Source organism: Carassius auratus, chromosome 39 (genome assembly GCF_003368295.1).
Source record: "Carassius auratus strain Wakin chromosome 39, ASM336829v1, whole genome shotgun sequence".
Taxonomy (NCBI): Eukaryota; Metazoa; Chordata; class Actinopteri; order Cypriniformes; family Cyprinidae; genus Carassius; species Carassius auratus.
The window spans coordinates 40,053-53,618 of NC_039281.1; the positions used below are offsets into that span (position 1 = coordinate 40,053).

At 36.6% G+C, this 13,566-nt stretch overlaps 1 protein-coding gene across 1 annotated transcript in view; it reads right to left on the reverse strand.

Moving 5' to 3' along the window:
• Window positions 1-12,258, reverse strand: part of LOC113058164 (follistatin-related protein 5-like) — a 47,139-nt gene extending 34,881 nt beyond the window's left edge. The window contains exon 1 of the mRNA XM_026225839.1: window positions 11,858-12,258. Within this exon, the coding sequence (XP_026081624.1) occupies window positions 11,858-11,880 (23 nt within the window). The 5' untranslated portion in view covers window positions 11,881-12,258. The remainder of the gene's footprint in view (window positions 1-11,857) is intronic.
• Window positions 12,259-13,566: the final 1,308 nt, after the last annotated feature.

The window sequence follows — 13,566 nt, forward strand, 5'->3', positions numbered from 1 at the left end:
GCACTTACTGTACATACAGTTGTTTTCATCGAGGAAGAAGAAGAAGAAATAAAACGTTATGTGTCCGTTTTATTTGTGCAAACATGTTTTCAGTCGAAATGGTCTTTTCAACATCAAACTAAACTGACCAGCTTGGGTGAATTTTAACATTGATCATGAAACAAGGCATACACAGAGGGTCAGAAAAAACGGCCTGTCTTTTCCAAAAGATACTTTGTTTGCTTACTTTCTCTGCCTGTTTTTATTATCTAGTCTGTTATTCTCATATCTATGCATATTTTAATATTCATTTATAATCTGTGATTTAAGGAAAAGCTGAAAGCTGTCAACGTTTTTTTGTTTTTTTCTTTTTTCTTTTCATTTTTCAATTGATTGAATTAGCATCCTTTTACTCGCTTTTCAGCAAATCAGATATCTGACGAATATCATGCTACCCAATTAATATTTATGAGCCGGACACCTTATTAATATTCATTATTGTTCCTACACCCCTGGAAGCTGCTGTATTATGTTCACAGCTGTTACTGTGAATTACTGCACTCTGTTTGAATAGGAGCACAACCCAGATCTTTCTGCAATTTAGCTTCCTCCCATGTCTCATACCGAGGATTTGAGATGCAACTGTTTACACTATGTCGAGAGAAGAGACAGTGAGCATTAAAGTCTGGAAATGGTCCACTTACAAAACCCTGTGAAATCTCACCTATATTTTGCAGTCTGTCAAACCAATGGGCTGTGGGCGGTGACAGATGTTGGCCTTTTGTGTCAACATGACTTTTCTGTCATTGTGTAAACTGTCAGAAGAACTTCTAATTATACTGGACTGTACTGTATAAAGAGGCTTGTGCTGAAAAACAGAATTTGCCTGCGATATTGTTAAACCTGAGTTTCCTAAAGGTCAGGCAAAATGTATTTCTCCAGCTTTGTTTCAATATCATTAAATTTCTATTGGTCCTTAAATGTCGCCTCTCAAAATACTGCATAGGTGCAAAGCCCTCAGTAACTCTGGTTTATATTGTATATAACTGCTGATCCTATGAAAAGGGAAACATTCATCTGTGCAACACAAAATAAAATATTTTGATATTCAGAGTGCTCTAAACATATTGAATCCAGCTGATGTTCCTTGTATGGTCAAAAACAAATTTTCATATCTTCTTTTGTGTTCCACAGTAGAAGGGTTTAGAACAGCATGACATTGAGCAAATGATACTAATGATTATTATATGATAACCAATTATTATATATGATATGTATCTCTTTAAGCTCTGGCATTTTTTTACATTTGGACTGTGGCACACTTTTAGACACAATCCATAAAAACTCAAGCAGCAGAATAACATGCTTTATATATTTAGATTTTAAGCTCTGTTTTGGATGTGACTTTAGACTGTGATTTACTGCATTTATTGCTTGAAGTAAAAAATGACCAGGGATGTTTCACTTCAGCCCTCCAGGTGGGCTGGGAGATTTAAATGTGTTTTGAACATCTGTAATGCTCATAAAACCACTCCTAAAGAGCATTTTCTTTGTAGAAGTTGTAAAGCAGAGCTGGAAAAATTGATTAATGATTAAAACCTGTTGGTGCATACGATCCTCACTTTCATACCTTAAGATATATACATATACTGTCAAAAACACATGATGCTATACAAACTATATATATTCACAAAGCTATCCAGTATTCAGCATTGTTATTCAAACAGAAATATTACAGCAACAGTATAGTAATTTGTGCCACCAGTAAAAATCTGACTTTTTTTATCTACATTTACATTATAAAATATATTAAAATACAAAACTGTTATTTTACCTTGATTAATTTCAAAATATTACTGTTTTTATTATACTTTTTGATTAAATAAATGCAGCCTTGGTGAGCATAAGAGACTTTAAAAACTGCACTGTAAAAGTTTCCTTCATTGAAAAAACAGAAACACAAACAATAATGCAAAAATGACAAACAGATGGCCAATTTCTGATGCCACTACACTTCCTGACTGGTGAACACAAAACAACATCAGCAACCACACGCTTCCTGCATCCGTAACGGTTTAAAGAAACCACTAAAGTTAACAATTAACATTTCGAATTAATTGATCAATTCCATTGTATTTGCTGGATAAAGAAAATGCTAACACAGGTGCCTTCAGTATTGTATAGAAAGCTACTAATGATCTAATTTGTGCCTCATGATCAGGATCTGCATAAAATCAGAAAATGAATTTGCTTCATACAATTGTATTTTAACAAGAATAAATAGCCATAAATTGTCACATGCACATATAGCTTTCTATGCTAAGCTAGCACTGTTTATAAATAGCTTACAGTGTTGCATTCAAGTCATCCTGCTAAGCTCCAGCTGAAGAGTTCATCTAATGATTCTGAAACTTGCGAAACAAGGGATGTCAATACCCTTACCAAAAAGTAGTATACGTTTATTTTATTAAGTATACTTAAGTAAAGTTCAAGAATATTTTAAGTATACTTTATTTATATATCAGTGTTCTAGTAGTATACTTGCAAGTGTACAGTTTCAATACTCCTTGGAACTAAATTGGCCCACTTTCTAGTATATAAAATTATACTTTAAGGGGGGGGGGGGGGGGGGGGGGGTGAAATGCTCGTTTTCACTCAATATCCTGCTAATCTTGAGTACCTATAGAGTAGTACTGCATCCGTCATAACTCCAAAAAGTCTTTAGTTTTATTATATTCATAAGAGAAAGATAGTCTGTACCGATTTTTCCCGGAAAAACACGACCGACTGGAGGCGTGACGTGTGGGCGGAGCTAAATATTCACGAGCGCGAGTAAGCTTTTGCGTTGAGAGCGTTTGGAAGCGGTGACACCGTGAGGAAAAAACCAACCAAAACAAACCATGGCTAACAGACAGATTCAGCATATATTTATGATCTAGAATCAGATCCCGAGGCCGAAACTGAACGAGAGCAGCAGCAGCAACGACTCGCCCCAAGCGGGGCTCGAACCCGCGTCTCGGCATGGGAGGCGGACGCACTAACAAGAAGGCAGAGATATTTGAAGCAGTTTTACTCACCGCCTGCGGTTCCAACACACGATCGTGGCCCTTTTTCGTTGGGATTGCATCATCCTTAAGAAATAAACGATACGCAATTCCGGCGTCAAACTGGGCCATGTTTGTAAAACAAGCATCTTCGAAATGCAGGGAACAAACACAAACACTTGCACAACTCCGTTGATGCTCTGTAAAAATAAACTACGTGCCCTAGGACCCATATAAGGAAATTCCGCTCCATCTAACGTCACACAGAGCCATACTCGAAAAAAACTTTCCGAAACTTGTGACAAACCGGAAGGAGTATTTTTGGAACAGAAATACTCCTTCAAACGTACAACTTAATTTTTGAAACTTTGTCCATGTTTAGCATGGGAATCCAACTCTTTAACAGTGTAAAAAACTCAGTATGCATGAAATAGCATTTCACCCCCCCTTTAAGTATAACAGTAGCAAACATTGAATACACAACTAGTTTACCTCTATGTTTGTAGTTTGTACTGCAATTATACTAAAAGTGAACTTATAGGTATACTAATAGTTTACTAAATAAATGCTTTGAAGGATAGTCTCAGTAAACTACTAGTTTATTAGTTTTATACTGCAAGAATAGTAGTTTATTTCAAGACACTAACAAAGATATCATATCTACACCAACGTCACAAGTATTGCAAAAACAGTCAACCTCACATGCAGAGGTCATTTTGTGCCCAGATAAGCATCACATGACCAGGGTTTAGCCGGGCGGGTCAACCACGTGCTGGTCCTTTAACCAGATTAGTCTGAGGAGAGTAAGCTTTATCCAGACAGGGAACATGGACAATAAATATCCTTGATTAATTACACCCAAAGTTCTGCTAGAAACCAATGATAAAAGCACACTGGCAGGAGAACACAATCACAGATGAGAAAAGAGATCAGGACTTGTGTAAACACTGCTCTGTTCATGTGTACCAGGTGACATTATTTATTGCTGCTCATCACATTCATGAACATGTTATCTTTTTTATTCTGACATCTCTCCCAATGCAGCACTGTAATCACAAAAAGAAAGAGTGTAATTTGCTGCCTGCTTTGAACACAGTGCTGCACTGCATATCCCCTCGTAAATCCTTTGTGGATGAAAGAAATGTCACTGATAAAGAAATGTCAAAAGTTGAGAATATGTAACTGTGTGTGTGTGTTTGCAGGCATATATTTTTGTCACATTTAGTTAGAATATGTAAAAATGTAGCAGGCTACATTTTTTGTGCTTTGTTATTTATGTTTCTATTTATACATACATACATACATGCATACATACATACACAAAGAAAAAAGGACATTTTGCATCTGAAAATATCCATTAAAAATATCTTAAATCAGTGGTTTCAAACGGGTTTTGGCACGATTTTACATTAGATATCAAGTGGTGACCCAACACAGTACCAAAATTCTTAAAGGCAAACAAAAATATCCTTAAAATCTAAATTAAAAAATTATACAATTTACCATTAAAATGTTCAGTTAGTATAATATAAAACTATGGTTTCATTTTGTACAGGTTTTCAAGCCTGATCTTGAACTATAATTTGATGAAACTTTTCCTGTTTCCTTTCTTGTTCAGCTCCAAACGGCCTAATACTGAGCGGAGACACTGAGGCTTAAATCCCTCAAGTTTTGTGTGGAAATAGAGCTCAGAGCTAAATCACTCTTTAGAGGTAATCTTTCTCAAAATCCAGCATAGACGTACATATCCAGGAGGATAAACAAGTTTCGAATCAAATTTGGAATTGAGGCGATTGAGCCACCATCCTCAGTAGATGACTTACCTGTGTTATCACAACTGTGCTACATTGCTGAAGGCAGATACACTACAAGGGCTCACATCTCATATCTATTTCTCTTGATAAAACCATTTAGTCCCTTTTGGAGTCAATGTTCAGCTGGACTAAAAGCAGATTAATGTGCAAACACACTTAAGAGCATTCTGGATTGACTCCCATAGGGGTTCTCCCACCTTGAATGACTTACTTTCTAGTCTCCCCACCACTAACATAAGTTCTCAGAGCATGCTGGGTAATATGCTAATAAGCCTTGATTGTAAGGCAGCCCCCCTGGGCAGAGCGCAAGGATTTCTCTAAATGGATTTGGTCTCTTTTTTGAGTATGTGTGGTCTTGCTCTTTGAAATCTAATAAGATGAGAGGCGTAACAACAGGACCAAACAGTCTTAAAGTAGTCATGCCAGGGGGAACTCTCTTACTTCACATCCCCCCTAAACTGCTGTATCCTCTAACTGAGACCATCTCCAAAATGTCCATCTTAACCTACATTTAACTAAATTCACTTAAAGGCATAGCTTTATGGAAACGATGAGATCTTAACGTCAGTTCACCCTAAACTGAAATTAATGGCCACAACTGGACCACGGAGTCAGTGAGTTCTTATGAACTGAATCAGTTTGGTTTTCATCCAAAAGATCAGACTCAAAAATAATAATTTATTTGTTACTTCTGCAAGGAGTCTCGTTTCTTATAAGTACAAGGACAAACACAAGCAGTGTTTCGCAATGTCTCTATCTGCGTTCTATGATAAAAAGAAACAAGTAAAAAGAAACAAGTAAATGACGACAAAATGAAGTTGGAATGAACTATTCCATTAACAACGATATTATCCTTAATATTTTTAGACACAACAGAAGCCATACCTGTCAAAACTCACGTTATTCCCAAGAGTCTCTTGTATTTCACACACATCTCCCGCACTCCTCCAGTTTTGTTATTTCTCCCAGGAAACTCCCGTAATTTGTATGGCCCAAACCTCGTTAATCACATTAATATGTTATTCCAAGGTTGTCCAGTTGCCAGATATTGTATGAAACACATCCTACTCACAAAATCGACACATGACACAAATTTCAAACAATTTGTGACCTCAACCTGGCAACCTACAACCATGTTGCACTGTTGAAACCTGTGCAGGTGTTTAATGCGGGAAGTTGATTCAAGCATCATTGGTAGAAATGGGAGGAGAAGACTAAGTAAATATAGCCTACATATAAATTTAACAAACAGCTAGACAAGGTCCACGCCTTTTGCAAAGTGTGTCGCACTGATCTCAATAAATTAAAAATCTTAATAATAAAAAAATCTTAAATTGTACAAGAAAGACATCTTTAATTATGATTCAAGAGGTCTTAAATTTGGGGACAGAGAGACAAGAATTGAGATATATAGCTTTATGATTAAATTTCAAAGGGCAATGGTTAATTGATTAAATATGATCAGTGCATGTTTCAAAGTCAGCTGCTGCGCTGCTTTGTGTACTGCGATTTCCAGGGAAGCACCTGTATTTCTGCCTTTCCTCCTGCAGAGAATGAATGTGCATTTTTAATAAGCCCTTCTACTATTTTTGTTCAGACTGAAGTGAAAATTGCCCCACATTTTAAGCAGAAAATATGCAGAGTTAAAAATGTGAACTGGTGGATCTACAAGAAATTAATGCATTATACAAATCTAAACAATTAAGACATTAAGTTATATTTATGTTAATAATTGTTTGATAATATTTTTTTATTTTCCATCTATCTATCTATCTATCTATCTATCTTTTCTTAACAATGTTTTAAAGGCTCAAATGTGAAGTTCATAATTTTTATGAAACATTTTGTTTTGTGAAAACCTGTATCTGAACTGCAAATCCTGCTTTTTACTGTCATTTTATGGTTTAATATATTACCATAGACATTGCTCTACTCCACTCAAATGGTATTCATTTTACTTGTGCAGGACTTCAAAAGGTCTTTAAAATTCTTACATTTAATTTTAAAAAATCCTGCAGATACTCTGAACCACCCCAATACATCACCCACCCTTGCTCTGAGGTCTCCCAGATTTTGGTGCCCAAATGTTGACAGGTGTGACAGAAGCATCTATATTCTATGATAACTCTTGTGCAATTAATAGTGCAATTGAAAGTCATTTAAATTAATCATAGTCTGAGTCACTTTCATTAAAAAATCATGATCTCTAAAGAAGCGTCCCGAGGTTCTTGTTTAGTTTGTCGTGATATGGTTGCTTAGCATTTTTCCCCGGATAATGTGGACTCATTAAATGGAACGCACACACACAACCCCAGCAGCCAGCAGAGGTGAGATTAGAGCGGAAAGCCAGAACGCAGCTTCTGTTACGTTATGCAACAGATACACTGCTTTCTAGAGCTGTACCTGTGTTTTGGGACAGATACTACGATGTGACACTGGCACCTGCACCCCTTAAAATGCGACTCAGGAAGGCAGCTGAGAATTTCATATTGAGGCTCTGTGTATTCCACAACATACAAATATAGAGAGAAACACACATTTAAACAAACAAAGGCAATCAAAAAGAACACAACCTCACTGGCCAGAGTTTAAAAACCAGTCCCCCTTCACAAAGACTGGTCTTTTGTCTGTGTGCGGACATGTTCCAAAGCTCACATCTAGAGCAATGTGGGCACATACACACACACATACCGACAATCAATAAGCAGGATCAGACAGCCAGTCTACCAATCTGGGAACAAGCCTGAGAACAAGCTGGAAATATCCAGACACTTTCCCTATGTGAGTTCAAACTACTTTTCCAAGCTTGGCTTTGTTCTTTAATCTATTCAACTTCAAAACATTGGTTGTACAATCTAATTATTTTCTCCCAAGCCCTAAGCCAGATCCAGTATGTAGTGAATATGCCCTGTCAAACACATATCTGCCCTATCAAGAATCAAGTCACTCATACATATTTGCCGTATTCAACAGATACAAGTTGATTAGATACAGTATGGGTTGTTGCCCTGAGTAAGTTTAAATAGAATGTGCACAAATGCAATAATAGATCTGATGATTAGATCTGAAGATGGAAAAGGAAAACAGATTTAAGGCTGATTTTTAACCCCAGAAAAAAATAACATAAAAAATAAATAACAGACATAAACAGACAAAACATAAAGTTTCCCTAAACCCAAAAGTTCATGCTGGTTGATGGATACAGAGAGCAAGTCAGAAAGGCCTTTTGTGAGCCAGGTCTGTGAGATAGCTCTATGTCCGCTGACCAGTGAACTGTGTTATTTGCTGGTCACGGAGGATTGCACTGACCTGTCCAATCTGTGAGCAGTGTCAGGATTCATTAGTGCAACAGTAGGACTCACTCAGGTCTGTGATGAACATATCTATGGACAGGGGAATCCACAGACCACAGGAATAAAGTTTGTTCGCACATGCATCTCAGCAGCATTGTGTGAAAATAATGCTGGATTCTTATTTGAACGTGTATCTCGGGGTGATGCTATTCACGTCGAGGCTGCAAAGGCGAGGAAGTTGTTTGAGGAGATTAATTATTGGAAGCAATTAGAGTGTTTGTATTGCCCCCTTCTTTTTTGTATCGTGTGAGTGCAGTGCCTTTCAGTGGAGAAAACAACTGAAAATCACAGACTGCTATTATGCGCACACATAACGATTCCATGATTTGTGATGAAGGCAGAAAATGAGAAACACATGAAGATAATAATGGTGATGATGATGATGAAGATGCAGCTGTGGCTGACAGTGTGGCTGCTGATGATGATAGTGCTGATTGAAATGAGAAATGTGGTCGTTATTTCCAAGAAAAAAAAAAAATATGAATGCTTCTTATAATAATCAATTACAGCAAGAATGTTAAAAAATAGTTCACCCCAAAAAAGGTCAATTTTGTCATCATTTTGTAATTTGTTTTTGTCAAAATATTTTTTTTTTGTGTTCAACATAGAAAATAAACTTATACATGTTTGGAATAACATTAGGGTAAGTAAATGATGACAAAATGTTCATTTTTGGGTGAACTATTGCTTCAAAGAGATTCACCAAAAAAATAACAATTCTGTCAACATTCATTCACACTCATTGTGGAACACAAAGGAAAATATTTTAAAGATAACACGTTTGAAGTACTTTCATTGCATGGGCAGCTGTTTTACACAAAATAAAGGAAGTTATTCATGTTTTGATTGACATGAGGGTGAATGAACAAGTTTTAAAGTAATATTACATCCAAAAATAAACATTTGCTGAAAATGCCCAATCTCAACATCAGGCCATTCAATGTAGATGAGTTTGTTTGTTCATCACAACAGATTTGGAAACGCTCAGCATTTCAAAAGACTCCAGTCCATCAATTAAAGCCTTGTGAGGTGAAAATATGATAGTTTGTAAGAAATAAATCCATCATTCTGTCACTTCTGGCCTAATATGAATACTCATGGATTATTGTGATATTTTTATCAACTGTTTGGATTCTCATTCTGTCTGCACCCATTCACCGCAGAGGATCCATTGCTAAATCCATAATGCTAAATTCCTCCAAATGTTCGGATGAACAAACAAACTCATCTAAATCTTGGATGGTCTGGGGGGAGAACATTTGCAGCAATATTTTGTGCGAACTATTCCTTTAAATTCTAAGAAAACTTTAAGTAGTTACCCAACTTACATGCTGAACTACTCTTTTGGGTAACAGTGCCTACATTTATTTCCACTGTGAGCAGCGTTTCTCACATCAGTGCACACCACAGCATTAAAGCAGCTCTTCCACCTGCTGCTGAAAAATTTAAGATTGGGTGAAATTCTAAAATTGGTGAGTTGAAATAATGTGACAGGATGAGTTCTTGCTACTGAGAGAGAAAGGATAATGCGGTCTCCTTTAGAGTGTTATAGGAAGATCCAGTGCTGATAATGTGCTTACACTACATTTCCCCTTCTCTCTATGTAAATTTATATATTTCCATTGAGTGTTCTTTTCCCAATATTTCCAGCTAGGTTTCCTACAGAATGTTTTTATTTATATTTTTTTAAATGCCATCTGCTCTGGAGGCATATTTAATAGCCAATACAGTGAATTGTAATGTGTTTTTGTAAGATCTGAGGCTTTACTTTTGTGTGATAATGCATGTTTGCCTATCTCTGTGTGTTGAAGAAGTGATTGTTTGTTGTTCCTCTCACTTTCTGCACCGTGTGAGTTCCTTGTAGAGTTTTTGTCTTCAGTATATTCGTTGCTACTGAGCACTATGGACAATTTGACAAAATAATACCTATACTCATTTGATGTATAATTCAATGTGCATCAGATTCACTTGAGCAGAGAAGCATGGAAGCTCATACAGTAGCTACAGTAGTAGAGTTCTCATACATTAACTATGAATCTCATCAGTCATACACTGAGCAGGTGGTACAATGCATTTCCACCCACCTTTCTGTGCTTTTACTCCTTTCCATTTTTTTTTTTTTTATCTGAACTTTCACTTTCGCTTACAAAAGCAGATTCTATATAAATGCTTGGCAGCAAAACCTAAACCAACAGACAACAACAAACCAGGAAAGCTTGACAATGTGGCTATTTGAGCTTGGCAATGCTGTCTCTTGAGGTCTTGTCGAAAAATATTGCTGTAAGAAACCTAATACAAAATAATAATAATAAATAAATAATAAATAATAATAATAAAAAAATGGAAATAACGCCTACAACCTTTCATACAGAAAATGTGAAGAAGAAAAGTTCTATTCATCAATGGCCACAGACACACAAAATGTTTAGATCAAGAAATAGGCATTCTTGAGAATAAATCGGTAAAATGGCAGCCCTTGTGAACATGGTGGGGAAAAACAAATCTTTGTGAAGCATACGTCTTCTATAATTCATTCAGACCCATGGACATCACAATTTTTTTTAAACAGTTTTTGTTTGGTGTCACTTAAATCACAGATGATTATTTCTGATTCAATCTGAGTGCATCGTCAATATTAACAACATCTGTATCCTTAATGATTTTGAATTAAATCATTCATAAAAAGTTTATTGTAATTCCTTAAACTCCGTGTACAATGATCATGGTTTTGATGATTGTTAACGGACATTAAAAATAACAAAAATGTATCATATACGGATTTATTATAATTTATGCATGCGTTTAGAGTTGCATGGTCGTATATGGAACAGTGTGAACGGGTTAAATCGTTGGAGCTGTTCACATACCCGTTCGATTATTAGGTATTCATATTTTATAATAGCCAGATAATGCACACAAACATTAAAAGACGTCTGTGTCGTAACCTGACAGCGCGGTGAGATTCAACAGTAATTTAAACTACTTAACACGCGTCTATTCCATTGCGTTGCGCCTCTTCCATCTGTTTTTGAACGCAAGAACACGTCCTATGTGAACGGATCCGTACAGTCGCACTACAGACACCAGTTTGTCGCCCGTATCTAGTCAGCCACGTCAATTACCAGCGATCGCCATAAACACACGCCAGATTGAATCGGAACGAGGAAAACAAGAGTATAATCCCCTCGCCCGCGCACGGTGTCACTCAAGGATTTGCGTGCTAAGAAAAACAACTTGCTAAGTACCCTGCGGCTAAATTAAACGGCCACGAGCTTTAAAGTCTACGTTTTTCATTCGAGGACTATCGCAGCACTGTTTAAGGCAACATTACATCGGATCGACCGACGAGTGAACTCGTCCCCGATACGGCGGATGGGAAAAGCTCGTCTAACTTCATCACCCTCCATCAAGCACGGCTACTGGACTTCAGTCGTGCCTGCTACGCTGAATGTCACTGCACAAAATACTAAATTATTCACACTTTACAGCGAAAGTGCTTTCCACTTTGACTCTCCATTTAATCCATTTGAATAAGTGCAAATGAGTACAGAAGCCAGCACAGATAATAATATAGTGTTCGCGTTTAAATCACACGGAAATTCATCCGTGAGGTTTGATCGTAAATCACATCAGGTTATGTAGTACATCATACAGAAGAAAAACATACCTGTTTATCCAACTACAACTCATCCAGAAAAGTATTTCCGAGTGAGGTTTTTAAAATAAAATAATTTCTTTTGGAACAACAATGTTGACTGGTGCGAAGTAAATCCAATTCCGTTTTGGTTAAGCTGTAAATCGTCCTCCGAGTTTGTGCATTCCTTCCAAGTGTCGGTTTCAGCACCTCCTGGAGTGGACAGCTCCGCAGAAAGCGATTTCACCTCGTGCTTCGGGTCTGGAGAGCCACACCAGCGCGAGCCTTTCACCTACTGGCTGCAACCTCGACCGGATTTGCATACAATAATACAACCAGCCAATCGAAAGCTCTGCCGCAAACACCGACGAGTGGAAACAACCAGCTGACTTGTCTGAGCTCATCCGTTTAAATGAATTGTCCTTGACAAATATGAACAGAGTTTGTGTGCAGATCGTCCTATCCTCTCTTTTCCACGCGGTGCTGTATTTGTGTGTTCGAGTGTTTCATCCAAATTATTTATCCTGTGGTCTGAAAATGGAAAACATTACATATATGATCTATGTCTAGCATTTTTTTTTTATAAGCTCAAAGGCGGATTTATGATTAGAAAAACTGGCATTATGGTATGGCATTTTGGGCATGCATATTTTACAGTTCCTAATGGCATACATGTGTCATTAATCCACACAATGTTGACATTCCAATCTATTCGAGCTGATGAAATGGTTTTAATACTGTAAAATGCAGTAACAGCAGATGGTACAATGAAGAAGCAACATACATGACACTAAAATAATGCAATAAACAAACTAAATAGCATAAAATGCAAGGCAATTAGTCAAATGTACATACCTGTGTGATGTGATGTTAAGCACAGAGAACACATACTTCTTAGGCAATTTATCCTAAAAACACATTGTAACAATAAAGAAAAAAAAATGTTTAAATATAAACTTCAAGTGTAAATGGGTTTTAAAGATTTGGCCTAAAGCTATTTCTATTTTATTTATTTATTTTTTAATTAATTGATTATTATTTTTATTTGAAATAAAATTTTCAATGAAATCATCATTAGATCAGCTTCAGGACTAGGATTAAGATTGACCGATTTATAGCGGCGTTTTTAATCAGGATTCCACCCATGTTCTGGAGGCACATCTTCACATCTGCGCCTGGACCCTCATATCAGTCTCAAGTATGTTTCTGATTTCCACACTCGTCAGTTCATCATGGTGCCAAAAATCATATGGCTCAGAGGGGCTTTGTCAAGTGAAGATGACAGAAAATTTTGTCAGTTAAGAAGCATTTTATTTCAGTGAGCCTATTGTGTGAAGTAAACATTGGATTTCGTGCTTTGTGATGTTCCCGGTCAAAAATGAATGTCCTAACAAATGTTCACTTGTAAATCTCTTATAATGCTATTTTATTACCAAATATTGGATTCAGTGTTTTTATCAACTTGTTTTCTTTCATTTTGCACAGGTTTTGTATTTCTTTTTGGAACTGAATGATCATAAGCCTCACTGATCTGAACATACATACTGTATGCAATAGTTTTTGAGTGAATATTGCCAACATTATCTACAAATTCTTTTATTACTCAAGAACTGAGGTGCATATCAACAAGGCCTACAATCAATCAATGCCAAAAATAACTACTAAACCTGTGCTAATTGAAAGAAAACAAAAAAGGTGAATCCAGGATTTGGTGATATTGCAGTTTAAAGAGGTATTTACAA